The following is a 26642-nucleotide window of genomic DNA, read 5'->3' as shown; positions in this document are numbered from 1 at the left end:
CTCCGCCGAGGGGAAGCCGAGCGGCGCCGGCTGTCGGGGTGCTCCGCGCCTCGCTGCCTGGGAAACTTCGGAAGCTTGCCGGGGAGCGTCTGTCCTCTGCCCCGAGGGGCGCTCCGGTGGAGGGAAGTGTCCCCGTGCGCAGCAGCTGGATGGCGCGGACCCTGAGACCCGACGACATCAACCCCCGGACGGGGCTTGTGGTGGCTCTGGTCAGCGTCTTTCTGGTGTTCGGCTTCATGTTCACCGTGTCTGGCATCAAGGGAGAGACCCTGGGAGACATCCCGCTGCTGGCCATCGGGCCGGCCATCTGCCTGCCAGGCATTGCCGCAATTGCCCTCACCAGAAAAACCGACGGCTGCACCAAGTGTCCCGAGAACATGCGTCCGTGCTGTAAGGAACTCAAGGACCGGGATGTCATGGAGCTGCTAAGGACCCCCTCGGACCTGGAGTCTGGCAAGGGAAGTTGTGACGAGCTGGCCAGGAAAGCTTACCGCAAGGACAGGAGAGGGCTGAGGGGAGAGGACACCGTGTTCGTCTGCACCACTAGCACCGCCGCCGCTGCCACGGCAGAGGGCAAGAGCCTCGCCAAAAAGGTGGAGCAGGAGGAGATGCTGAAATATCTGGAGAGCTGTTACCCAGAGATGCCAGAGAATGTGTTCGTGGGAGACGGCTCCACATACAGTGCCTTGGAGAAGAAGCTCTCTTCTCCCAGCAGGGACAGCATTCCTTGCCCTGACATTGAAGACAACATTTTTGTGGCTCCTAAAGATAGTATCATTGTCTGCTCCTACAAGGATAACAGCCCTTATGACAGGTACTGTTGTTACATAAACCCCACTGGAGTCAATTCAGACCAGGAGACCATTGTGTGAAAGATGCATACTTTATATATATGTATGTATACAAAAACTGCAACTTCAACTTCTTGATAGGGGATAATATAGCTGACTGCATGGGACAATCCTGATACTATTTCAATTTAAAGTGGTATGTGACCGATACTCAAACCTTTTGTGCCTGAAGTACGCTTTCTGTAAGTAAACAAGCATGTTTAAAGGCTAAAGAATTCAATTTTTCATTTTTGGAAAAAAAGAAATTTAATTTAAATTTTATTTTCTCCCTTTCCCTCCCTTTTGTTTTCTGGCTGCCTGTTGTACCCAAGCCTGTAGGCACACTGGCAGGAGGGCAGCAGTGGCTGTCAGCTGAGATCAAGAGCTGAATGAAACTCTGGAGCTGTCTGTAGGAAAGAATGTGGTGCTCTATGGCTGAATAAGTTTTTGAAATACTGTCATTCATTTTGGGAGGGATTGAGAGATGTCAGCATGAACTCCAATAGCTGCCTGATGTCAGGAAGTGTAGAAATCATTTGTCTCCCTTTGTCCTTGCTGGATTTTTTTTTCCCTTTGTGTCAAAGACTAGGTGTCCTGACCCTGTGGGCTCTTCTGGAAGTCTCCTAGGAACCATACGGGCTCAGGAGAGTTTTCAAAGACTAACCCATCATCAACAGCACGAACATAGATGTGTTAGCTTTATTTTCCACTGGTCTGGAGTTCACTGAAATGTTTCTAATACTTTTGGATTTTAGAGGCATACTTGACAAGGGGAATGCAACATGAACATGACAGAGTTCTTGCAGAGACTAGGAGCAGATGTCAGTGAACTCAGGTCTTTAAAATATATTTCAGTACCTCAAAAATCACTTCAGGAACAGACTTCTGTGAGTTATGTTCTGAGTGGGATCTGACTCTTCTGAAAATGCCATTTTCTTGTGCCTTTTCTAAAATGCCAGATATTTCTGTATGGGGGATGCATGGTGACAGTCCACTCAGGGGTCTCAAAGCCATGCTTTGCTGGGAGAAGGGAACAGAGGACCTGACTGACAGATGGTTTTTTCACAGCTTATGGGTACATAGCAAGAAAATGTGAAGTGGGTAATGATAATGAACCATTCAAATTCAGAGCCTGCAGTTTACATACTGAAATACAAACCTGGCTGTTCTGTCCAACACTAAGTTGCATGTTCCATGCTGTGCATAAACATCTTACCTGGCCTCTGCAGTGTAGGGAACAGAGATGTGGTGTAACACAATGTGCATTCTAAGCAGCTACTCTAAGCGTTCAGGTCTTAGGGTAAGGGTTGCTAAAGCATAGAGTAATTTGCTAACATCTCACAAAGCTCCAGTTCCTATAACCAAACTCCCAGAACACCAAACAGCTCCTGTGTGATAAAAGTCTTAATAGCTGCTCCTACTTAGATGGTTTTTGTCAACCATAGGTTGTACCAGAGGAATGTATTGGGTTACCAGCATAGGAAATAAGAAAAACAGGCTTTCAATTGTAGCAACCTGAGATGTTGTGTAGAAAATTAAAAGGAATTTTGCACTTAAATGAGGCTTTCCATGCCCATGCAATTGTTTGGAAAGTGAATGTAAATTTTATACATATACTTATGTGTGTATTTGTTTGTTTGTTGAGAAACTTATGTCAAATTGTAACAGACAATGAGTCTCTGAACATGTTTCCAGAAGAAGGAAACAATTTTCTGGCTAGCTTGGTGTCTTTCAGACCAAATAAGATGTTAACCCTTTGGCCAGGCTTTGGTGGGGCATCTATCATTTTACTATGATAAAATCAAAAAACACTAGCTCTTTGAAGTCAGGCAGAAACTCTGCATGGGTGGTTACAGGCAGCTGTGCTGCTCAGGCATGCAGCAACAGTACTGTGGTAATAAATGAACACCTGCACTTTGTGCAGCCCAGGTTTGATCCAATGAGCATAGGAATTCCACAAAAACAGACCCTCTCCCTGACACGTTCAACTTCCACATAAAAGCACTCAGTTGTTGTCAGCAGCTTGCCTTCTGCTTAGGCTTAGTCACTACAGGACCTGATTCTGCAATGTGCAGAGCAAGTCTTTAATGGCACCAGGAAGTCTTATTTCATGACCTGTGAAGCCAACAGCTAAAATACTGCTGAAATGAACGTGATGACAAACAGTGTCTTTTGCTTTCTGCTTCTGAGCAGAGCAGGTGAGGGTTCTTACTGTGTGCCCAGGGGTGTTCAGCCTCCCTGGAGATCAGACCCACCATGAGAAAACAGGCTACTGGGTCCTGCCTGCTGCCTTTGACAGGTTTGTGAGTAATCGCTTGCCTTGCATAAGAGAGCAAGGCACCAGCCCGCTGGGAACCTAGATTTGTACAGTTCTGCAAATATATATATGTATAGGAAGAAGTCAAGTTTTTCCATTTTGTCTAGGATTAGATGTTCTCTGTCAAAAGTTACACAGGCTTTTTCAAGACAAGACAGCAAACTCTAGTGACAAATCGAATAGTAAATATATAACTTGAGACACAGACATACAGATCTGAGTCACGTGCTTTATTCAATTTGTAGTGTAAAAACAAGAGAATGCTTGTATTCAAGCAAAGTTTAATGGGATTGAAAACTTCTCACAATATAGAAAGAGATAAAAAAGAATGTGCTTAAAGATTGGTATTTACGGGCAATGTCATCCCTCCATTCATTCAGCTGATTTCACAATAAAATACAACTTTAAGCAATATTTCTAGGCTAATATACCATAATTCTCTAGATCTGTTTATTGAAAGTGTGAGAATTTGAAATTAGAGAAATGAATTAGTACTGCCTCTGAAGTATTTTTTTTTCTTTTTGTTCCCTGCTATTTTAATAGAGGATGAAATGGAAATTGATTAATTTGACCATTAAAAATATGAATTTTACCATTTGAAAATGAAACTGGTTTAGATTTTTTTGTTTGTTGAGGGGGGTTAGGTATTAAGGTGTGGTTTTGTTGTTTTGGGAGGTTTCATGGTTCTGTTGGTTTGAGGTATTTTTATAATAAAGTGACCTTTTTATAGTTTTGCCAGTAGAAATCTAATGCATATTTGATCACAGACATCATGACAGCATTTTCAAATTTTTTTATGCAGATGACATGCCCAGATCAGAGATCACCTGGGACTTTATTTTCTTTCAGCTCATGTGGACACTAGAACTTGTGATACTAGTGCTGATCTTAGAACAAGCAGGAATAATCACTTTGCTTTCCAGAGGCAGCTTCTAGTCTGAATTTGGCTTCAGGATGCCACCACAGCTAGGGGTGTGATTCCAAGCTGTGACCAGAGATGAGAGCTTCTTTCTGTTCTTGCTACATTAAAAAACCTTCAGGTCAGAGTCCGACTTCTCTCCTTAGTGCTCTTTTCCAAACAAAGCATGAAGTTGTAGGGGAGCTCAGTTTAGGGGATAAATATCTTGGGTGATAAATGTCTTGTGAACCACACGTTGCTTAGTCCTAAAGTGGCAAGGTGTATAAAGCGTTTAATGGAAAACACTAATTTGGACATTTAGAGAAGTTTCCTAAGATATATAAACTTTATTTTTGGAATAGGATTTGTCATAGTGCTACAGTGTAGTTCATCTTCTTTTAAGAGACAATATGATATGCAGAACAAAAGGCAACTTTGTGTTGCTTTGTTTGAATTTCTGTTGTCATAATTAGCATTGTTACAGTCATACAAGCTGATCACTGCAGAGTCTTTACAAGACAATTTGAAATTTCTATCAGTGTGCACTTTGTCCTCCTGAGTGCAAAACAATAGCTGGTCCTTTCAGCCTGGAACTGAATAAGCAAGAGATGAGTGTGCTCAGAGTATGCGTCCCTCTGGACTTCATTGTATTCTTGATCTGCATTCTGTAGAAATGTCATACTCTTGCAGAGGCAGTTCCTCCCCCTCTGATCCTAACTCCTGGCTCCAGTAACTATTTATTATCTTGTAATTTACTGGAGTAACAGCAACTGTGACCCCCTTTCACATATCTGCTGCTACATACCCGACTTCGCGGAGTGAGCTCGTGCGTTTGGCCAGGGTGGTAGAATTTGACACTACGTCATCCATCCAGTCTAAGCTGTTATGTTGAGACATTCAGTTATATTGTCAGTTCTTGCAGCACAAGCTTGGGGTTTTGCCATGGGTCAGAGGCGGGTTACTGTCAGGCCACCAAGCACTGCCAACCTGATTTTCATGTGTGTGTGGGGACTAACCTATTTACTTGCAGAGCACAATCAGCACACAAGACCTTGACTCTCAGCATGTTGCCAGTAAAGTCATGGCATAGGAAACTTTAGAGTCCTGAAAGGTTTCTGTCAATGCTTCTAATATAAATTGTATTAAAACTTGTAGAGGAGTTTCCTAATGTATAGGCTAGAGGTGTTGTCTTGACACGTGGCGTGGGACATCAGCTGCAAACCAGCCCATACTGAGCCCGTTTCCACTCTGCAGCCAGTCTGAACATACAGTCCCTACAGGGAGAACTGTCAGTGGGTTTGTTACTTCTCTGGTAGTATGGTCTCTTTTATGGCTCTAAACCACAGAGAGAGTGGATTGAGAAGTCACTTTTCACGCACCCTGGCAAACTTTCATAGGTAAGCATTATGTTTAATTTAGCAGTCTTATTGGTGCTGGAATTCCAGACACTCTGTTGTCTTTACCAGACATGGAGATTCAGCTTTCATTAGTTTTAAAATCTTTGTGTGTTTTGTACTTAGAAGAGTTGCATGGATTAGCCTTGTGTCAGATACATGGAATTGTTTACGCTTAATGGTTTTACTTACAGGCTGCACCCTGGATGGGTGTGTGTATATAATGCTGTACATTTGTCTGCAAGGGCAGGAAACAGATTGCACAATCATAACACAATAATAAATTGAGATTTCCTCAGAGGTGTTTTTCCAACACCTTACACAGCTTTTCTGCTTAAGTCTATTGCTGCAATTTTAAATTCCTTCAGTTTAGGAGAAAAAACTTTTTCTAAGAACAACTCTGTTGAGACTTTTTTAGAACACACAGCTCTTCCAACAGAATTAAGATACTCCTTGTCTGTGTTTCAGTATGGCCCCTGTGAATTCCTGGAAATTGAAATCTGAATTTTTCCAGCGCTTTGCATTCAGCATTTCCCCAAACACTCTGAACCTTTAGTCAATTCTGAAAGATGCATTTTTAACTTTTTTTTTCAACCTAAAGTGTCCTTTTCACTCCTCAGGGAGTGAAAAAAGGGTTAAACACTTCGAAAATCTGGCTCTGTACATGTTCTAATGAGAGTAGAACAAAAGAGGTTGTCATGAAAACAAAAGAGACCAAAAAGGCATCACACAAAATATTTCATTACTTTGTCAGGATAACTGTGTTGAATTCTGGTCACAAAAACAGTGTGTTTAGTGCACTGTTCCGTGTGTGTATTGTATCTTTGGTAGCTTACCCAGATGGCTCCTCAAGAAGGGACAGAGAATGTTTTCCCGCCTGAAGGCATGTTACAAGAACTACAGGAAAAAAATTACGACGTAGTGTGGGTCTGATTTTAGATCTCATCAAAACACTTATTTTCACACCACTGTATTTTAGTATAAAATGCAGTAATAATCAGCAATTGTGTACAGTGATGAACATATGGATGCTCCTATATTAGCTTCATATTTGGCACTCTTGGTAAGAAGTACTTATTTTGTTGCTGTAGAAATCCAAGGCAAATTTTGCAAAGGTGTAACCCTAAACATTTCATGTGGACCTTCCAGGTCAAACTTAGTGCTGTATGAAAACTGTTGAATCCGATGTTTGCAATTTAGTTCCAAAAAGAATCACATATGTGTTTTAAGACATAGTGCTGAGGGAAGATGGTGTACAAATAAGAAGGTGGAGTGGGTTGTTTCCCTGTGTGAACCAGAAGACTGCGGTTACTATGCTGTGGGACATTAAATAACATGATGTAGACTCATGTGTGTTCTTTGGAAGGTTTCAGTCATTAGGGCTCCCACACAAAGAAATTCTAAACACCCACTCTATCACATTTCAAACTCTGGTTGTTTTATATCTCTGTATCTAAAAGTGCATTTAAATTTAAAACTAAATTTACCTTAGGAGGAAAGGCAATTTTCCCATATTTTATTTGGAGAGAACATTTTATTGCAAAATATTTTATCTTTGAATTCCAATTTAGAATGCATAAAATTGTATAATTCAATGTTTTATACTGTAGTAGGGAAGAATTGGGAGCGGAATTAGGAGGATAAAGTGCTCATTATCTGAAAAGCAGATGGTGCTCAGCTGGAGTATAAGCAGAACAATCTTGCTTAGCCTTGTCTTTTAAAGGTTTTAAAGGACAGCCCCAGAAAGACACTCTTAAAAAAACCAAAGATTTCTACCTTTGAGGTCAATTCAGATGGAAGGGCTATTAGTAATTTTTAGGGATCTGAGTAGGTGGGAGAGATGTTCTATAAGCTGGGGAAATCTCATAGTAATCAGACTTTGATCTTAAAGAGACACCGCATCTTTGATTGCACAGTCAGGCTCAACACTCATTTTATGCCCCTGCATTGTTTGCAAAGGACACCTGACTTCACTTCTGTTTTATTTAAACAAATTAAATTATTTCATTTGACTAATTGGCTGTACAAGAAAGCAGATAACTTTTTCTGTTCACGAAAAAAAAAAAGAACCTTGGAACTGGGATTCCCACACCCCACCCCCCCCACCAATAACAAGCTAAGTAGAATATGTTTGCTGCCTAGGGGATAAAGAATAACTTCTGGTGGCAAAACACAGTCTTTTCCAATGCCCATGGTTTGAATAAAATCTAGGAAGTTTTACATTTGGAAATACATTAATGAATTTTTGGCTTTACTTGTTGTGATTTTTTAAAATATTGTGATTATTCAGTCTGTTCCTCAATATTCAAGTTGAAACAATATAGTGAAGGTTTATCAATCTAATAAAAGACTTTCATAAGTCAGTTTCTGTGTTGTGTGGTTTTTTTTTTAATGTTCCTGCCTGCATTCTCACTGCCAGGTAGATGGAGATGTAATAAACAATAATCAGAATGCACAATCTTTCTAATAAAATCACCACATTGTGAATAGAGTCTTAGTATCCTCTGTATTATCTTGCATGACTGTAGAAAATGAATGGCCACTCTGTGATCTATAAAGTACATATCACCTTCACTTCTTCAGCTCTATTATTTCAATTGCTTTCCCATTTTCTGGCATGGATAAAATCATCAAGAAAAGGAAGAACACATCACATATTTCTAGTATATAGTGCCATTTTAGAAAAGAATGCTTGCTAGATTAGCTGACTAGTTCCAAATCTGGAACGTGAATCTCTGTGGGTTTAAAGCATCTCACAGATGAGCACTATGCTGGTTATCATACTTCAGTTTTACAGGGTGGTAAATGCTTTCCTGCCTCTCTGCCTCTGAAATATGGCCATTGTCATTGACTACATCTGTCAAAATGACTGAGATTAATCTTAAAATATCTGTCAGATGACTGAGGACACTTCTGTTTATGTCTGCAATGTTCACTACTGTACTTCTATCTTCCAAAGTCAGTCATATCATCACAGTCATCAGAAAAACTGACATTAATAAGGACTGTTGCTTGAAGTTGCAGGAAAGATATGACAGATTCAACAGTCTGTAGAAAATAATTCTCACTCTGGAGATGCTCTGTTGAAGGAGAGAATCAGGAAGTAACAAAAAAACTGATGTAGGGTGACCCAGGCACTGTTCAGGCTGTACCTCTTTTACAGAAAACCACCAGGCTATAATACTCCTGAAGTCAGCAAGAGTCTCTCCTGTCTTCAGCAGAACTTGAATACTACCCAAAGACTTGTCAGTGGTTAAAGCTGTCAATCCAGCAAGCTTGTCATTGGTGACTCATCACTCATTTCTATTTAGAAAATTTTAAACTCATAAGACACTTTTAAAAAATCTTTTAATTCTATAGACTACATTAAAATAAGGCAGAAGAGTTAAAACTGAAATACTATGGACAAAGCATACACTTTCACATCCACATTTGATAAGGATACGAAGATTTTAAATAAATAGTAAACAAATGCAAACTTATTAAGATAATAATGTAAAATATTTAATACATCATAAAGCACTGTAATAAAGCAGAGAATTTCAGAATTTCTAGATAGCTTTTGGATAAAGGAAATGGTTGTGTTAGAGAATATCTCTGGGCTACTGATAACTGAAAGGTTTTTTCTGCTAAGATTAAAAAAACAGTAATTGTACTATACCTTCTAATATGAAATCTTAAAAAAGAGAAAGGAATTTTTAATCTTAGAAAAAATGTGAAACTAATTAAAAATGTTGATTTAAAAAATTTGGCTGGACTTTATGTTGGGATCTCATGTGCCAAAGTCAGCTATGTCTATGTCCCTCACTGCAATTCACAGACTTCTGAGACTTACTTTCACTCAGAAAGAGATACATCTTTTCTGTATAGTTTAAAAAAACTCCCATAATTCGGAAGTATTTAACTTTCTACCTTTGTTAGGCATCCCTGCAAAGTCTGTCATTGCCACTGCATTTACTTCTTACAGGAGCCAAAGAAAAACTGCAGTGTGACCTTGCTATCACCATCACACAGCACATACTTGGAATTAAAAGTTGTAGCTGTGCTATGATGCTCTGCTAGCTACATAGAGACATAAACAAGTAGTTAGCTGCTTGGTTAAACTCCAGAAATTTAAACCAGAAATTTAAAACATGCATGTTTTTGTACTTGTTCCTAGGATCAGACAGATTGCAGGGTAAGGGAGCAGAATAAGCAGGATTAAGTGGTGCTATGTTACTCAAAGTCCTTCCTTTCCATCTCCTCCATATTAGATTTATCCAGTCTAGTTCACATTATGGTGGAAATGCTTTGACCCTTGATATCCTTTGTCTCTGTTTCACTTATTCTTTTAGATTTTTTGTTAACCAGTTGAAGTGGAACGGGCTAAACTCTTCAAAATAGATTAGCCCTGAAAGGTAAGTCTTTAAGGAAAGCCAACACCAGCAATGCTCACAGAATCATGCTCATCTAGAAATTATTCCACTTGCAGTGATGTAGTTCTCTCTTTACAGGAACTGCTGGCTCAGGAATGACCTTTCCTAAACTGTGTCCTAAATTACACAGTGACTCAGAGGACTGCCTGATTTCACTGACAGACAGCTATCCGGCAATAGCTTGAATTGCTGGATATCCAGCAATAACTGGATAGTCACCACCACTTCAGTCAAAGCAAAGACATCAGCTAACGTAAAGAGCTGTTTTTCAGAGAAATCCCAGAGCAGCCAAAGAAAGGAGCAGCTGTAGTGAACTTTATCCTGTTTAGCAACAGCATACAACATCTTGCATTTCTCTACCAAGATTTTCTACAACAAGATGGTAGGTGTCACTAAGAATTGCCTGTATGGAAACACACCAGACTTTCTTCTTAATTCCTCTTTCTATGCCCCAGACAATGGAGATTAAGTGGAAGTAGGAGTAAAAATTCTTGTTTCAATTTGTATCCCATATAATTTCTCTGCTTTTTCATCTGTCTCTTTTGATGGATCTTACTTCCTCACATAACACACACCTCATTTTCCCTTTTACAGCACAAAACCAACCATGCCTACAGGGTTAAGGATACCACTAAACAGCAATGTTATACTGTCTCCTTTTCTGTGGGAGCACCTCACAGGCTGGAATGTCCAACCAGCTGATTTTGAGGTCATGGTGGTAGCTGGCTGAGCATTTCCTATCAAAACCACATCAAGAAGTAACACTGGGAGCTACTTTCTGATCTGGTGGCTGGTGGGCCATTTCTATGTATTATTCCTTAAGATGAGTTTTAGCTTTTTTTGTATTTCAGTGTCACTGCTGGGAAAAACACCTGTAAATAAAGCCTGAGCTAATACATTCACAAGGCCAAAGGGTTGTATTATCTCTTTTCTAATTTTCTAATTCAGCATGATGACCTAACAGACTGAAAGCAGAAGGGATACTGGAGTTAATGAGTGACTAGGAAGCAGGACTTCAGAGAGGATCACTAGAAAGGACACCTGGTATCGGACTATATGAAAATCTGTTGGCATCTTCAGGAGTCACAGAAGTGCTGGTGACTGCCTTCGGGGTGACAGAAGCTTTCTTACCTTCAAGCCAATATGTGACCATGTCTCCTTTCCCCTAAAAAAGAATATTAGTCATGGTGCTATAAACTATCTGTCATTTATGAAATAATTTTCTTACTACAACCCAAAACAAGTCCCAAAAAGAGAAATATGTGCTTGTCAGCCACTTTACATAGAAGAAAAATGAGGCATAAAACCTTTTCTTAAAAGTTAATAGCAGCAGTATCAATTAAAAAAATTCTTTGAAGTCCCATCCAAAACTGGGCCCACACATATGTTAATTCTCTTGTGGAACTCACATGATGATTTGTGATGTCTCTGAAGGATCTTCTTTGATTTCAAGCAGTTGTGACAGTGAATGTGCCATGCAGGACTTCCAAGCTTAACTAAATCCTTTGACTTACCAGGTTTGTCCCATGAACAAGTCCATGGCATTGGTCCTGGCTTAAAATCTGAACATGCTCTCTTCAGGTACAAAAATTAGTCTAACCAAAGCACTGTGAGATATAGAGGACTAGAAAATACAGGGAACTGCGTGGATTAAAATTCAAGGACTCCAGAGTACTTTCACACTCTCCTCTCTGAAAAGCTGAGTATAAACGTTGCATACACACCTTGACTTGTAAATTCCCACGGCATACTAACACATACTCTCCAATCTGCTCCAACAGCTGGTATGCACTTGAACTGCACTGTATTTTAAGAGCTGGAAGGAAAGATAAATATCATATTAGTAAACAATTTATACATCTAAGACAGATGCATCTCCCAAAGTGTGTCAAAAATTTCAAGACTCATTAAAGAACTCTCCCTTGGGTTTTTTTCCCCAAGTCTTTCCTTCCATTCCTTGTTATTTGTTATTCAAAATGCTCCAGTATCCTGGCCTGTTTGTAAAAGCTTCTCAGGATAAATATGGGGCTGTCAACAAACACTACTCTTCACATATTTTTGTACTCTTCAGAATTGTCTATCTGTGCTACTGATGAGCATCCTCTTCATCTGGTGAAGAAAACCATACAGTTCTACTTCCTGGTCAATAAAGAGGCAGTGCTTTCTAAGCCCCTTTAGTTTTCAGCCAAGTCTAAACACTAGAGAAACAGCCACCATTGCTCTGACTCCAAACCTGTAATTTAAGACAGTTGGAAGAGATGATATTAACATAACTCCACCAATTTTTTAGCATTGTGATTTTTCCTTAGCTGAAATTTTTATCTTCATATAAACCATGTCAACCTCATTTGTCTTGCCTTTTGCAAATGATGGAAGAAGGACCAAGAAGGACAGATAGAAGAAATTCTACTTTTGCTGGAAAGCAAAATTTTGCCGAAATTAAAAAAAAAAATTTAAAAGGTTTTTTTCACCTGTAACATTCTGTGACACAGAGTCAATCATTATTCTTTTTGTTTAAAAAACATCAGGTGATAGTAGGACTGGCTAAGATTGTCTGATTTTGTTATATTAGAAAATGACAGTTCTATAATGTCCACTTTTGTTTGTTTAAATGTTTTTTAGGGTTTCAGAACACTGCCTGTAGATCAGGAGATCTATGTCTCAGATAGATACATATCTCAGAACTATTCTTTGAAGATACATTGTAGTTCAACTTGTCATCTTGCTTGAGAACAAGACACTAGCACTCAAATTCCAGGTGATAGAAAGTTTTGTGTGCATTGCTAGTAATGAATCTATTTTAAAGCAATCATCTTAGGATTAAAACTCGGTAATGTAATTTGAGGTCCTCGGATGTATGTGGCCAGAAAAAGAGGGAGAGAAAATAAATGCTTGAAAGATAAATGCTCTGTCTTTATTTGTAAGTCTATCAGGCTGATGCACCATTGGATAAAGAGACTTGCATATAGAACAAAAGATAACCTATGAATGATGGAAGCAGATTTTGAAGGTATTAGTTTTAAAGGAGTTCAGATAAGATGACACAAAGAACATGAAAGGAGTTATCTGGGAGATTGACAAAAAGAAAATGAAGTTATATGTGTTCCATCCAGGTTAGCATTTGCTTTGGAAAAATAAAAATTAAGAGGAATGGATGAGAAGCAATGGATGCTAGTGATTCTCAAATCCTTTCAAATCCATCATTTAGGACCATTCCCCTGTCTTTTTGCCTTGTTTTTAGAGGATTGTGATAAATGTTGAAAGCATCAGTTTTTACCATTAAATTAAACTTGAAGAATCTTGTACGTGCCTAGTTCATTTACAATGCATGACGATGTGAGCCGTAAAACTACTCAGCTTTCTTTCATGAATGTTAGGAAAAAGGCCATCAAGGTTCTGTGATGTTGAATCACTAAATCAGCCAAAATATTTCAGAATCTGAGTTTCAAATGTTCATATTAGCTAAAGACAAAGTTTTCTAAGTAAACTTGGAGCTCTGTTATCTCTTAGGAAGAAGCAGTGAGAATACCTTCACAAAATTTCTGTTTAAACTCTATCTAGAGGGCCCATACATAATCTTCTGTACTGGTTGAACAAAGACACAGCTCCCATGACATCCTACGGTTTCTTGTGTTCTCCGTTAGAAAAAGTTATCAGCAGCAAAAGAGGAGTAATGAAAATATTCCTACCATAAATCCAGCTGAGTGCCAGGAACACATAGAAACAGTGAACAGAACCACTTGCCTCTCATTTTGTTTTACTCCAACCTTTTTTTACTGTAGAGAATTTCAAGGCCACAAAAATCCCTTCCCAAGGCTTGAGAAATAAGGGGATCTGATTGCAAAAACAGTTGTAGAGAATATCACTCAAATAATTTGTCCCTAGGCAGACTGGACCAAGAAATCAAGAACATCTTTACAGGATTCAGAATCATTTGAATAGGTCAGGACTCAAAACTCAGCCTAACATTTTTTAAGAACTAATTTAGAAATTATTAAAACCCCATCTGCAGTTTGTTCCTTATTACCTTCACTGGTAGATTCCATCCTGGAAGCTGTGTTCACAGTATCTCCAAATAAACAGTACCGTGGCATTTTGGTTCCAACAACTCCAGCTACAACTGCCCCTGTTAAGAAATGGAAAGCAAGAAATTTTGTGTTTATAAATCACATAATCAGTCACACAGTCTTCTGATTTCTTCCTACACTATCTTAAATCTAATTCATCAAGCAGATGAAGATTGAGTATCAGTATTATCTTTACATGGGTTACAAATCTGATTTACAAGTGATTTAAAACATAGAAGATATGATTTCTTGGTAAGACAATGTACACTGATTAGCTGGCAGATGCTGGGCTGCACAGGACATGTCCAGCTCTGGCCATCTATCAAGAAGGAATTGCAATCATACATCAGATTTAATCAGGGAGCTAGGAGTCTGAGAGTGAAGGCTAGATCAGATTGTCAAGAAACAACTCACTGTTTTTAGAAGAGAACAGCTGGTAAGAACAAGTATCAGACACAGAATGGCAGTTCTAACTCATATCAGCAAAGGCATGGGGGATATGAGATGTTTCCAATGTTGTATTCAAAATTAGTACCAATATTCCATGTATCCAGATATAAATTATTCTGTTGGGATGACCTCTATGTTGTGTATCAAAAAATTAACTGTGTATCAAAAAATTAGCTTTATTTTTAATGGAGAGGAAATGGCCACAACAGACATATTTGTAAGGTGAGAGAAGACTCTTTTGCAGCTTTCTCAACATACCTGAATGTATTCCTGCTCTTATCTTTAGAAGGGTATTAGGCTTGTGTGGGATCTTAAAAGTCCTGCAGACATCCAGAAGGTCTAAAGCCATGCTTGCAATCTCACCAGCATGAAGGATCCCATTCTCCTTGGGTACTCCCGACACCACCATATCTTAACACAACAATGCAACTGGGTTAACCTTTGGCATTACATGTAGATTTATTAAAGTATGGTGCCTACAGTAAAAAAAATTAAAAAGGAAGAAATCCTATTCCTTCATATCCCAAGGCACAGTTGTGCCTACTGAGCAAAGAAAACCATAAACAAATGAATGCTAGGGCAATGGTTCATGTGTGGAATTACCTTAGGTATGAAAATTTATGCATTTCCTTCTTATTTTGACATGAGATTTACTCCCTCCAATCCGTTCTCTCTTCATCCTCCCCTCCACTGAGAATGGTTAAAGTGGGACAGGCAGTGCAAATGTGGCTGTTCAGTGTCTTCTGTCATTTGGCAAATATTATTAAAAAAGGCAATGACTCCAACTAGCGCTTCCTGCACTACGCTTTAAAAACTGGTGATGGGATTTTGGGGTCCTAGAGTGCTGAGCTGGACAACCATGAGAATGATGAACTCCCACTAAACCCTGAACTTATGTGGGATTTGCTGCTCTGTAAATCTATGGGACGTGATAGGATTCATCCCATAGTACTCAAAGAACTGGTGAAATCATTGTAAGATTTCTGAAAATGCTTTTTGAATGGTCATGGAAATCTGGAGTGGTCCCATTCAACAGGAAGCTGGCAAATCTGTCAGCTTTCAAGAATGGCAGAATTTCTTCTGTCAATTCTTTCAAGAATTTCAAGAATGGCAAGAGGGATGACCCTAAATACTACAGGCCTGCCACTTTCACTTCAGTGCCCAGCAGAATTTTGGAGAACATTTTTCTGGGAGGTAATGAAAAATACCTGAAGGACAACATAGTCATTAGTCACAGCCAGCATGGCTTCATGAGCAGAAAGCCCTGATTGGCACATCTGATTTTCTTTTATGACATGATAACCCATCTAAGTGATCAAGGGAAGCCAGTTGATGTTATCCTTTTGGATTTCAGTAAAGTTTTCTGTATAGCTTCTCCCAGGATCCTATGGCTTCTGCCAGGATCAAACTGTCTGGCACACAGCTGGATAAACACACCATGTGATGGGTGAGCAACCGGATCACAGGTCAGGGACAAAAGGTTACAGTGAACTGGGGGACACCAGACTGGTCACCTGTAACTGGGGGGTTCTACAGGGCTACAGGGCTCCATGCTCAGCCCTGTGCTCTTCAACAGCTTCATCAATGGCACGGACACAGGACTGGAAGGGTTAATAAGTCTACCAATGCTACTAAATTGCCTCACAAGCAGAAAGGCCCTGCTAAGAGACCCTGAGAAATCAGAGGACTGGGCAATCCCCAACTTCATGTTTAAGAAGGAAAAGTATTAGATTCTGCTCCTGGGATGGGGCAACCTTGGATGTTCAGACAGACTGGGAAAGGAGAGGCTGGAAAGCAGAAATGAGTGCAGGAAAGGGACCTGGGTGTCCTGGTTGAAGTTGGACATGAGTCAGCAGTGCCCTGGGGATCATCAGGTACAGCATCACAGCCGAGCAAGGGAGGGGATTGTCCCGCTCTGCTCTGCTCTGTGGAAGCCTTGCCTCGAGTGCTGGGGCCAGTTTTAGGTGCTACAATATAAGAAATATATACATATTGAGCTGTTAGATAGTGTCCAAAGGAGGCCACGAGGAAGGTGAAGGGCCTTGAGGGGAAGCCAGGTGAGGAGTGGCTGAGGTCACTTGACCTGTTCAGCATGGAGGAGACTGAGGGCAGACCTCACTGCAGGTACAACTTCTTGTGAGGGGAAGAGGAGGGGCAGGCACTGATCTCTTCTCTGTGTTGACCAGTGACAGGACCTAAGGGAATGGCCTGAAATTGTGTCAGGGTTGTGTTTTCACCCAGAAGGTGATTGGGCACTGGAAGAGCCTCCCCAGAAAATTGGTTACAGCAGCAAGTCTGACACAGCTCAAGAAGCATTTGGACAACGTTCTCAGGCACATGGTATGACTCTTAAGGATGGTCCTGTGCAGGGCCAGGAGTTGGATCCTATGATCTTTGTGGATCCCTTCCAACCAGGATATCCTATGATTCTTTGATTCTGTTACTGTATAGGGCAAGAAGCTGGTCTTTTAGGGGTCTCTGGGGTGCATTTGTTCAGAAATTTTATGCTCAAGAATGTGTTAAACAGTTCCATGGAGAGAAAAGAGTGGACTTTTTGTTTCCCATCTCTTACAGGAATTCTGTCTGTCTCATTCAAAAGCCCTGTTAAATTTTCCTTAGGTTTTACAGAACTCAATTTTAATCATAGTCTATCTGCAGCAGATTGCCATGGTAGCAAATATAAAGCCATTTTCCTACGAAAGAAAAGATGCAAAAGAGAAGAGGCAGTCAAGCCCCTACAATGTATTAGGAGAAAGAAGATTGTTATGGTCTTTGCAAAAAAGACAGATAATAAAGCTTAGAGTATGGCATGTATGATCCCATGTAGAAGACAATTTTTTTAGTTGTGTTCCCATGACACAGAAGTTGCCAGTTGGGATTAATGTGCTGTCAAGACTTAAAGTCAGACCTCACTAGTAATATGAACCAAATAAACAGCAGCAGTATTTTACTCCATTAATTTATCCCATTCACAACACTTTTTAACCACACAAATGATTAAATGTAGTCAGGAAAATATTCCGAAAGTTTGCTAGGGCTCTGCTAGACCTCATCTCCTAATTGTTTTATTTGGTCTTCCCAGTGGTAAGAAGCTTTCCAAATCTCCTTCAACTGTTCTTCCTTGTCATTGGAGAGTCTCTATCCTGATGCCCCAGGCCTCTTCACCATCCGCAGCACAAGGAACTTACAGGCATCTCCTATTGTCTCCACCTTATAGACATCATAGTTATCTATGATTTCATCAAAAGTGGTATAAAGCTTGTTCAAGAGATCTACCACTTGGTATGGTGTGCTGCTGCTGGACAGCTCAGTGAAGCCAACAATGTCACTGTTAAAACACAACAGAAAGAGCATAATCATCCACTGCCCTAATGGTTGCTGATTAGTAATCTTAAAAACACAGTAAAAATTTCTCAATGCAATTACATCAAGCTTCTCTTTTCAATAATTCTTGCGCTAAGATTCTTATTGGATAGTTTTGTCTTCATTTACTTAAATTTACAAAAGACTCCTTCTATTTAAAAGGACAGACTGACCTAAGTCTTTTTGCTTAGCAGTGCAGTAAAGCATTACTACAGGTAGACATTAATCTGTAACAGACTAAGCAGTCTTCCGTTTTGGGTTATGTATAAATTAAAAAAAAGGGAACTTAATATCTGTTCTTTTATGACAAGTGAAGGCATGCCATTTGTATGTTGTTTCCTGCACGCATAAAAAAATTAAAACAGTAAATCTATGTGGATTCTAAGGATAGACAAATTTTCTTTTCACAGGCTAAATTGTGGATTCTTTTCTTAGACCTATTTTATGAAACATAGATTCATGCATGTGTAACACATGTAAAAGTGATGTGCTGCTGTTTTGTAACAGCTTCGGAGTAATGACATTTTTTACTTAAGTAATTCTAATGAATAATAGGGAGAGAGTATGAGAAATTTGAAAGACAATTTTGTAGAACCACCTATTACAATAGGTGGCAGTTTAGATAGAAATTCTGAACTCAGTTAGGAGTTTCACCTCCACTAGAAGCCTAGGAGTTTCTTCTATAAGAGACAGTTCTAGTCCTATCTTTCATTTTTTATTTACCTGAAGAAGATGGTGGCACTTGAGTAACTTTGAGCTTGTGCCTGTTTTCCCTGCCTGAGATCATCTGCTACTTGTTTTGGCAACATACCTGTTGTAGAAAGTAGAGCATTGTAATCTTTTTACATGGATAAAAGAACATAATAAACACAACATGCTGGTTTAAATGCACAAAAATGTTCATAAATGCAAAATATTATGAAGGTGAAAACAAACTTTGGCATCAAAATCTGCTCTTCTGTAATGTGAGAATTCACAATAAATGTTACTGATAACACATCCAGATTCTTCACATGGCCCATAACTTTTAGGCCAAACAAACCAGTATCTATAAATTTAAAGAAAGAGTAAGGTTAGGTTCTAATGGTGTGATCTGGGATTTTACTGGTTCTCTCTTTCTGAACTCTTAACTCTTTGCTCGTGCTTTCTACCTATGTTAGGTTTGTTTACTATCTCTTCCCTGTTTTGTTTTTTTTAAATTGTATTTGTTCCCCCTATCTTGAACTTTCACATCCCTTTGTTTTTTGCTTTCTTACATGCTATTCCCATCTCTTTATGCCCTTTTTTCTTACAGAGTTCTGGAACATTCACTGCCAACAAAAGCAACTACCATTCCACAACATTTATAACTATGTAAAAGCCTGCCACACCAAGGCAAAGTCAGAGCAATACGGATTTTGGGCCATAGCTCTCAGATGAATGTACTGACTTCTAGGGGGGAAATACAGAGAGTAGCTAAATATCTTTCCAGCTTTGCAAGAAACAAGTATATTAATTTGTTGTTAGCTAAATGTTACCTATTAAATAATCACTTATTAAAGGGTTCTTGTTTGTAGTTAGAAAGCTGAAATAAAATTATTATTGAGAAGATATCCAGAATTTTTTCTTTATAACTTACTATACAACAGACGATCAGTCTTCTGTTTTTCATGCATTAAATCTTGGGTTCTCTCAGAAACCAATATCTCCAGATGTTTGTTATATTTCTCCATCTAAATAACAGAGAAATTTGTAAAATTTTTCAGAAATTCATCTTTTTTCTGAAACATATGCCTAGCTGGATAGGATTTAAGTATTTGAATGATTCTACTTTGAAAACATTCAGAGATAAAAAAGGAACACAGGCCTAAGATACATAACACTTTTTTACAAAATACAAAGATCAGGTTTGTCCTCAAGTAAATTTATGAATTTAGACTTGAGGTTGCTGCTTACACACAAAATAGCAGAAGGCTATTTCAAGCTTTTCAAATTTCATGCAAACTTGAGAATCCAAATCCAATGCAGAGAGCAACTTACAGACAAAAATCTTAACAAAACGAAAGGTAACTATGTCTTAAACTTCTATCAAAAACTCACAATACTTTCATAAACTATCTTGCTATGCTAGTCTGTGCTTTTCTTTTGCATCCCTCCTCTGTGTGAGGCTATAGTCTGGAGGCAGGGATCTTCTTTCTCTGCTGATGGGCTTGAGATACTCTGCTCAAAATGATTTATAAACATGCTATTTGTAGCATGCAGGGATTCTATGTCTCTGCTACTGTAAGAGCACTGGGCCACAGGAAAGGGGAACTATAGTTTGCAAACAACATTTGACAGACAAAAAAATGTTCAGCCCAGAAGAAGCTGAGAAAGTTAAAAAACTGAATGAGAAGAAAAGTTGGGTTCCAAGCAGAACTACAGCTACAGTCACCCCAACAGAACTGAACAAATAACTGTGGATATTTTTCCCAAACAAGGGGTGTAAGATTTAAAAAAAACCCAAAAACCTGAAGGACTGAGGTTAAAATTATTGAAAACTATCAGACTGGATTGTATTAAAAAGCTAAATTTACCAGAGTCATCATCATGTCAACAGGGCTAACGGGATTCATCTTGTACAACATTTTTTTGACTTGTTCAAATGTAGGCCTTTGGGATGGATTATTTTTTCTGCACCTTTCAATTAACTGCAAAAGGGAAAGAGAGTGAGAAAAGCAAACAGCCTTTTATTATTTCAAGCACAAGCAGTATTTTAAGTTAATACTTCTGTTTTCTTGGTGCCAGCTACCTATATGAAGGTCTATCTGCAGTTGGTGAAGTGTCAGAGCCATACTGAAGCCTCTGAAGTTCTGCAGACTTTTGCTGAATGAAGGATATTAGTTCATGAAAATGCTGCTATGGGAAATCATGAGTAAGATATACACGTTCCTTCTGCTGAGCTCTGCTTAAGCTCTTGTCTTGTGCTGTAAGAGAGTTATGCTGTTGGAGTCACATACTGTTTTCAGAGGACTTCTCTGTACACTTCTCTGTACACTTCTCTGTAAATTTGACAAAAGATTAAGAGCTGAAGTACCCCTTAAGAATGTTAACTTCTGATTAAAAAACAGTGCTGCTAAGGAGAAGTTTTTTTACATTTATGTTGCTACAAACCAGCAAAGGTGAATTATTTTGCGCTTAAACTGAAATGAGGATGACCCCATCTTATTCTGATTTAATTAAACTGGGGGTGGGCGGTGTACTTTATTGAGGCTACTGAAGAGAAAGGCATGTTGCATAAGAAACAAACCAAACTCATAATTTGCTTGAGACAGACTTCATTATGTGATAGCCCTCTGTCAGTAAGCTAGATATTACTAACATAAAATATGTATGGAATTCAACACTTTATAATAAAACGAAATTGCACAAAAATCAATGATTGAATATTAAAAACATAATCTATTACACTGGAAACTGGAGAGAACAACTGAATTCTTCATTGTCACAATAACAGGGTTTTTATTAAGGATATTAGATGTTATCACTTTGCCTGTTTGAGATGCACTTCTTGATTTCTGGGTTATTTATATTTATCAAAGATATTGTTGCCATAAAAATTCTATGACATGTTGTAAATTCACTTCAATAAATTATTTTTGTCCACAATATTGTACTTTACTCACAATTTTTACTTTACTTACATTATTTTATTTTACTCACCTCTACATAATCTGCGGGACATGGGCAAGAATTCTCAGCCTTTCCTGAAATGCATTCTGCCAAAGGTGGGCACCAAGAATATTCAGCTGAATGCACATCATCTTTCTAGAGAAAAGGGGATTAAACAACGTTGAAACAAGTGTTATGGTTCTCATGACAGACACTGAAAATATATTACTATTATCATCATCACTTTTATAACATCTTCCCTATCACTTCTGAGTCAGCTTTTTTACATAAGTGCACAACGGAAAAGAAAGGATTAAAAAAATATATAACCCAGTCTAAAATGGGTCACCTTTTTGAAAAGCTTCTTCATGGCTTTAATCTTAGTGTTTATATGACATAAACACCTTTTGAAACAAATGAATACCAGGCAAGATATTGGGAAACCTTAAGGAGACTACAAGGACTATATTAGTCTATTATCACAACTGTGAGGACTGGAAAAATAGTAGTTTCAAGTCTTTTTTATTACAATATTATATTATTTCACAGAGAACATGGTTTCATATCCAGACTATCTGTTTCCAATTTCAAGGTGCATTCCTTTTGTGTTTGCCATTTAGCAGTGATCAAAAAACATATGCAAAACATATATTTTACTCATGGAGAGCAGCTAATTTGCTTTCCTAGATTATTCTTTTTACTGCAAGATTCCACTTAAAGGGTCTGTAAAAGACAGGAAAAGAAGAAGCAAGGGAAAAAGAAAGATATTAATACATACATTCTCTCTGCATCCACCCAGCCATTAAGCCACACAAAACTAATCGAAAGGCAGTTTGGAGCTACATTATTTTTATCATATATTCTTCTTCAAAAAGCTCTGAAATGGAAAACTGGTAGACCTATGAGGAAACCCTGATTGCATGTTCCATGGGAACTGAACTGGCATCCATAAAATCATGAGGAAAATGCATGTTCATAAGGTAACTCAAAGGTACAGTAAATCAAAATTTGGTTTATCTTCAGCAGAAACAGAATCAGAGTTGTCATGCAAATTCTACAAATTCTATTCTCTAAGATAGTTCATCTTTACTTACTGCCAGAGGGTCACTTCTTGTGGCAATTTCTAGTAAAATGATGGCATAACTGCAGAATAAAAATGAAGAAAAATCTTAATTCAAAAACAGTTAATTGAATCAGTGATTTCTTCTTTTCATGATTTCTTACTCCTCCCCATTCTATGGCTGAAATCCCAATATCTCAAAAGGTAGGATGGCAAGGGTGTTGCTACTTGTTACTGCTTTGTGTTTTCAGGGATTTGTTACTGAATATTTCATAGCATTTGCCTCTCACAGTTATAGGCCCCAGAGATGTTTGAGTTTGATGTACAGCAAAGCAATTCTCTCTGTAAGTATTAATGGAATCCAGAGGTGATATGTCCAGGTTTATGCACATGATTCCTACCAGTTAAACATAAGGGTCTGATTTTTGCTCCAGTCAGGGGTCCGAAGCAGATTCAACAGAATCACCAGTGGGGGGAGTGGTTTTTCAGCCACCAAAAAGACTGCTGTTTTAGAAAATTTTCATAAAGTCTGTGATGACATTGTGTGTCCAGAGGAGATATTTTATAGTAAGCATTTTTGTTTGTTCCTTCTGAATTACATTCCTGTGGTCATTATCTTCCTCAGTTGAACTAAGATCCAATATGTTCATCAAGGATGAAAAATGGAAAAATTCAGTAGAAGTAAAGAATTTAGTCTTTTTTCTGAACTCATTGGAGATCTTCCAGAGCAGTGATCTCTTAGAAGCAAGAACTTCCTTCAGCAAACAGGCTGGATAAAGATGTCTCTTTATATAGTAAAACTGTGTAAGTATTTATGCCTGCATGCCTCTCAGCTTTGTAACATTTATTTTTTTAGAGAATATTAGTTTTCAATCTGTTGTGTCACTAATGGTTGCACTGGTCTGTAAGATATTCTGTTGGTAACACAATATGTTTATCTGGTCTGTGAACCACCATTGGAAAATAAAATAATGCATATAAAACACGATGAATAATTTAGAAATTAATCTGATGATAATTTTATATTAATTTTGTGGTGATTTGGTAGGAGAAAGCAAAATCAATCCTGGTAAGGCAGCAAAGCTAAAATATTTCCACAGGTAATAATTAGATGATAGTAACTCCGATAAAGTAGCATTGATTTAATTAATCTTCAGCTGAACTGCCCAATAAAATTCATTACCCATTGTGGATAGTGAAATTCATGTGATGATTACAAATGAAGAAAAGCCAGTCTAGGAGAAACTGTGACTGGAAGCAGCCTCTTCAGCTCAAAACAGGAGCTAGCTTCATGCTTCTGTTCTCATTCCCATTTTAGTTTTCCCATCTGACCAACACTTTCCTAGAGAACTTTAAAAGCAAGTGATTCATCGGTAAGAGCACACTAAATTACAAGTCCCTCTCCCACAGTTTCTACTAATTTTTTATTTGGACTTCATCTTCAAGAACATTAATGGAATATTTGCACAGATAAAAATGGAGGATTTCAAAACTGGGTCAATGCTGCCTGACCAGTGAGGCCAAATACATGTATCAGGAAGGCTTGCCTCCTGCTCATAAAATCAAAAATAAAATTTATAAAATGCAAATTCTAAAGAACAGCCCAGATAAGAAGACAATGGTACAGGGTACTTCTCTATCTTCCCTGTCTGCATGTTGCTCTTCTCCCTTTTTTGGTGTGATCTCTCACTACTTTTACTTTTTTTAATCAAGAAATTAATAACTGCAGTGCCACAAAAGAAGATATAGGTTTTTCAAACTTGTGTGTAGGACAGCAAGATAAATCCAGGAAACATTCACTGAATCTGTCAAAAGTTCATTGTAGACATATAGGATAAGAGCAAATCAGATCTTAGGACTATTTAAAGGGGAACCCTTAGCAAGGTGTGCCTTCAAGAGGCAAAGTTGCCTGCAAAGTCAAATAATGATATCTATCCAGAACAGGATCAAACAACAAGCCAAGAAAACATTTTCTGGGTTACATTTTGACTGCAGGGCAATGGTAAACTGGAATGTATAAGACAATCCTAAAATTATTGTTTATTTGGAGCACAGTTCTTTCAAAGATTACTTCATGTTGAAAAAGTACAAACCAATACAGAACAAACTAAAATAGCCAGAAATACCAACACAATCCCAAACTGCCTTAGCTGAGCTATTTTGGAGAAAATTCTAAGGACATATTTAATGTCCTATAGGCAGAAATACTACTGAGATTTGAAGTTCTTGCTCAGTTAATCTGATAGAATAGATAAAAAGCACACTGTATATGCAGATATTTGTTTACAGTTATGTTCCTACTTATCTGAAAAGTGATTGGATAGAAGCAGCCCACCACTGGGAGGGAAAGCCACTGGAAAGCAATCTTCTATAAAGGCCTTCAAATGGAAAGGAATGGAGCTATTTGCTAGTGCATCCAATTTTTCCCCCATTCTCTTTATTTTTCCACTGTAAACCAAATATTGTCACCATGTATATGCCTCCAAATAATTGTATTGACATTCAATAACAGAATTACAGGATGCATGTGTGCATTATGACATTCTAGAACATTGATGCTATTAACTTCTAAAGTATTGCCATTGTTGGAAATAATTCTACTTTTCATGACAAACAACAACAGAAAAAAAGGATAATTAGATAATAGCAGATCTTTATGCCTTTTTATCTTACCAGTCAAGTGACTCCTTATAAATCATTGGGCCAACTCTGCTTTTAAATAATGTCAGTGAATTCAGCATTTGATTACCTACCTTGAAAGAGAAGATCCTGTGATATCTATGCTGTCCTGTGTTCCAGGATCAATCCTTTTAAACATACAGTCAAACATATACCTGGAGTGACAACCTAGCCTAACTGTTAAAGAATACTCAATCTTGAGGATACTCAAGATTACTAAAAGTGAGATCAGGAAAACTTAGCTACCTGTAGACATCGGACATAGATTTGGGCTCAAAATCTGAAAAAGTATGTATTTCAGGAGCTGTGTAAATCTGTATCAAATGCTGCTGGGACGAATTTGATCCATCAGGGAAATCTTCTTTTCTGTATGACTGCAAGCCATAATCTGAAGTGGAAGAAAACAGGAAGTAAACTATTCAGTGGATACTTTCCTGAAACAAGTGCAGTAGTAGACAGTAACACAGCTAGTCTAAATAAATTAATTTTCCCTATTCTAAATACACATCTTGGTCTAAAAATAGTGGGGTTTGTGTGGTCTTGCCCCCCTAAACTATTGCAAATATAGCATCTGGAAAACTAAATATTTCGGCAAGACTGAATGACAGAAGGTAAACTGAACTACGTGACCCCTTGCAATCAGAATTATTTAATGATTTTATCAAATTATTCTCAGATAATAGTCTCACCTCAGTGCAAGAGTTAGCATGTAAATACCGGTTTCTGTTCTACTTTGTCCCTTGATCCTTATCTCTGGTGGCAGTTTGTTCAAGTAATTACTAGTTAGACAGACTAACAACTGAAAATCAGATAGTGGGCGTTACTTGAACACCACTAGCATCAGAACAAAGGCAGCATAGATGTGAAACATCTTTCCATCTATACTTCTAGCCTAATATAGAAGGAATTCTTAGCATATGACTCAGAATCAGGAAGAATGAGAGAAAAACAACTGACTTCTGTTTTCTTTCTTACGTAAACAGCGTTCTTCTGACTGTATGTGAAGGCTGGATGCAGACATCTGGTTTTATGTGGAGTGACCTCTAATTAAGATGTTCCTAGGGATTGAATCTTTATGTGGAGGTCATTTTTAAAATAGCTCCCATATTTGTTATTTATGAGGTTTGTTTGACATTATTGCATCCAGATAAACCATGAAGATTTGAAAACCCTACAATTTGACACAGAACAGAATCAAAACAGAAGTTGCTGAATGATTTCACAGATATCCTATTCAATTGAGAGAAACTGTGCTAAGGTGATGCAGAGGATGTAATCCAACTATATCTAATTTTCATATTTTTCTCCAGAACAGGCTCCAAGCAGAGTAGGCAGTACTGAGGACAGAAGGATACTGAAGGAGTTGGAGAAGCAAGCCTGGCCCCATGTAGGAGCCTTAGTTATAGGATATACCACTAAAAAACAAATCTGCTGCTGCTGCTGCTTTCAGGATGGCTATGGGTTAAAGAGTATGATGACTGCTCTGGGCAAAAAGTAGAAGAGATGGTCATTGCCTGAATTTCCTTTGGCAGCTGCAAA

At 38.3% G+C, this 26642-nt stretch overlaps 2 protein-coding genes across 2 annotated transcripts in view; one reads left to right on the top strand and one right to left on the bottom strand.

Moving 5' to 3' along the window:
- Positions 1-4: 4 nt before the first annotated feature.
- On the top strand, positions 5-7743 carry TMEM215 (transmembrane protein 215). The gene has a single exon (XM_050987171.1). It carries the CDS (start codon positions 150-152, stop codon positions 870-872), a length of 723 nt encoding a protein of 240 aa, XP_050843128.1. The 5' UTR covers positions 5-149; the 3' UTR covers positions 873-7743.
- Positions 7744-10869: 3126 nt separating this feature from the next.
- The window catches only part of LOC103821848 (atrial natriuretic peptide receptor 2-like), a 33987-nt gene continuing 18214 nt past the window's right edge, over positions 10870-26642 (bottom strand). Inside the window, exons 9-19 of the mRNA XM_050987356.1 lie at positions 25350-25491; positions 22462-22507; positions 21416-21520; positions 20290-20403; positions 19353-19446; positions 18458-18545; positions 17560-17699; positions 14630-14782; positions 13882-13980; positions 11579-11670; positions 10870-11019 (exon numbers count right to left, since the gene is read on the bottom strand). Coding sequence (XP_050843313.1) covers positions 10870-11019; positions 11579-11670; positions 13882-13980; positions 14630-14782; positions 17560-17699; positions 18458-18545; positions 19353-19446; positions 20290-20403; positions 21416-21520; positions 22462-22507; positions 25350-25491 — 1223 coding nt within the window. The remainder of the gene's footprint in view (positions 11020-11578; positions 11671-13881; positions 13981-14629; positions 14783-17559; positions 17700-18457; positions 18546-19352; positions 19447-20289; positions 20404-21415; positions 21521-22461; positions 22508-25349; positions 25492-26642) is intronic.

This window comes from Serinus canaria, chromosome Z (genome assembly GCF_022539315.1).
Source record: "Serinus canaria isolate serCan28SL12 chromosome Z, serCan2020, whole genome shotgun sequence".
NCBI classification, from domain to species: Eukaryota; Metazoa; Chordata; class Aves; order Passeriformes; family Fringillidae; genus Serinus; species Serinus canaria.
The sequence above is the reverse complement of the archived record's forward strand: the minus strand, read 5'-3'. Positions and strand labels throughout refer to the sequence as shown.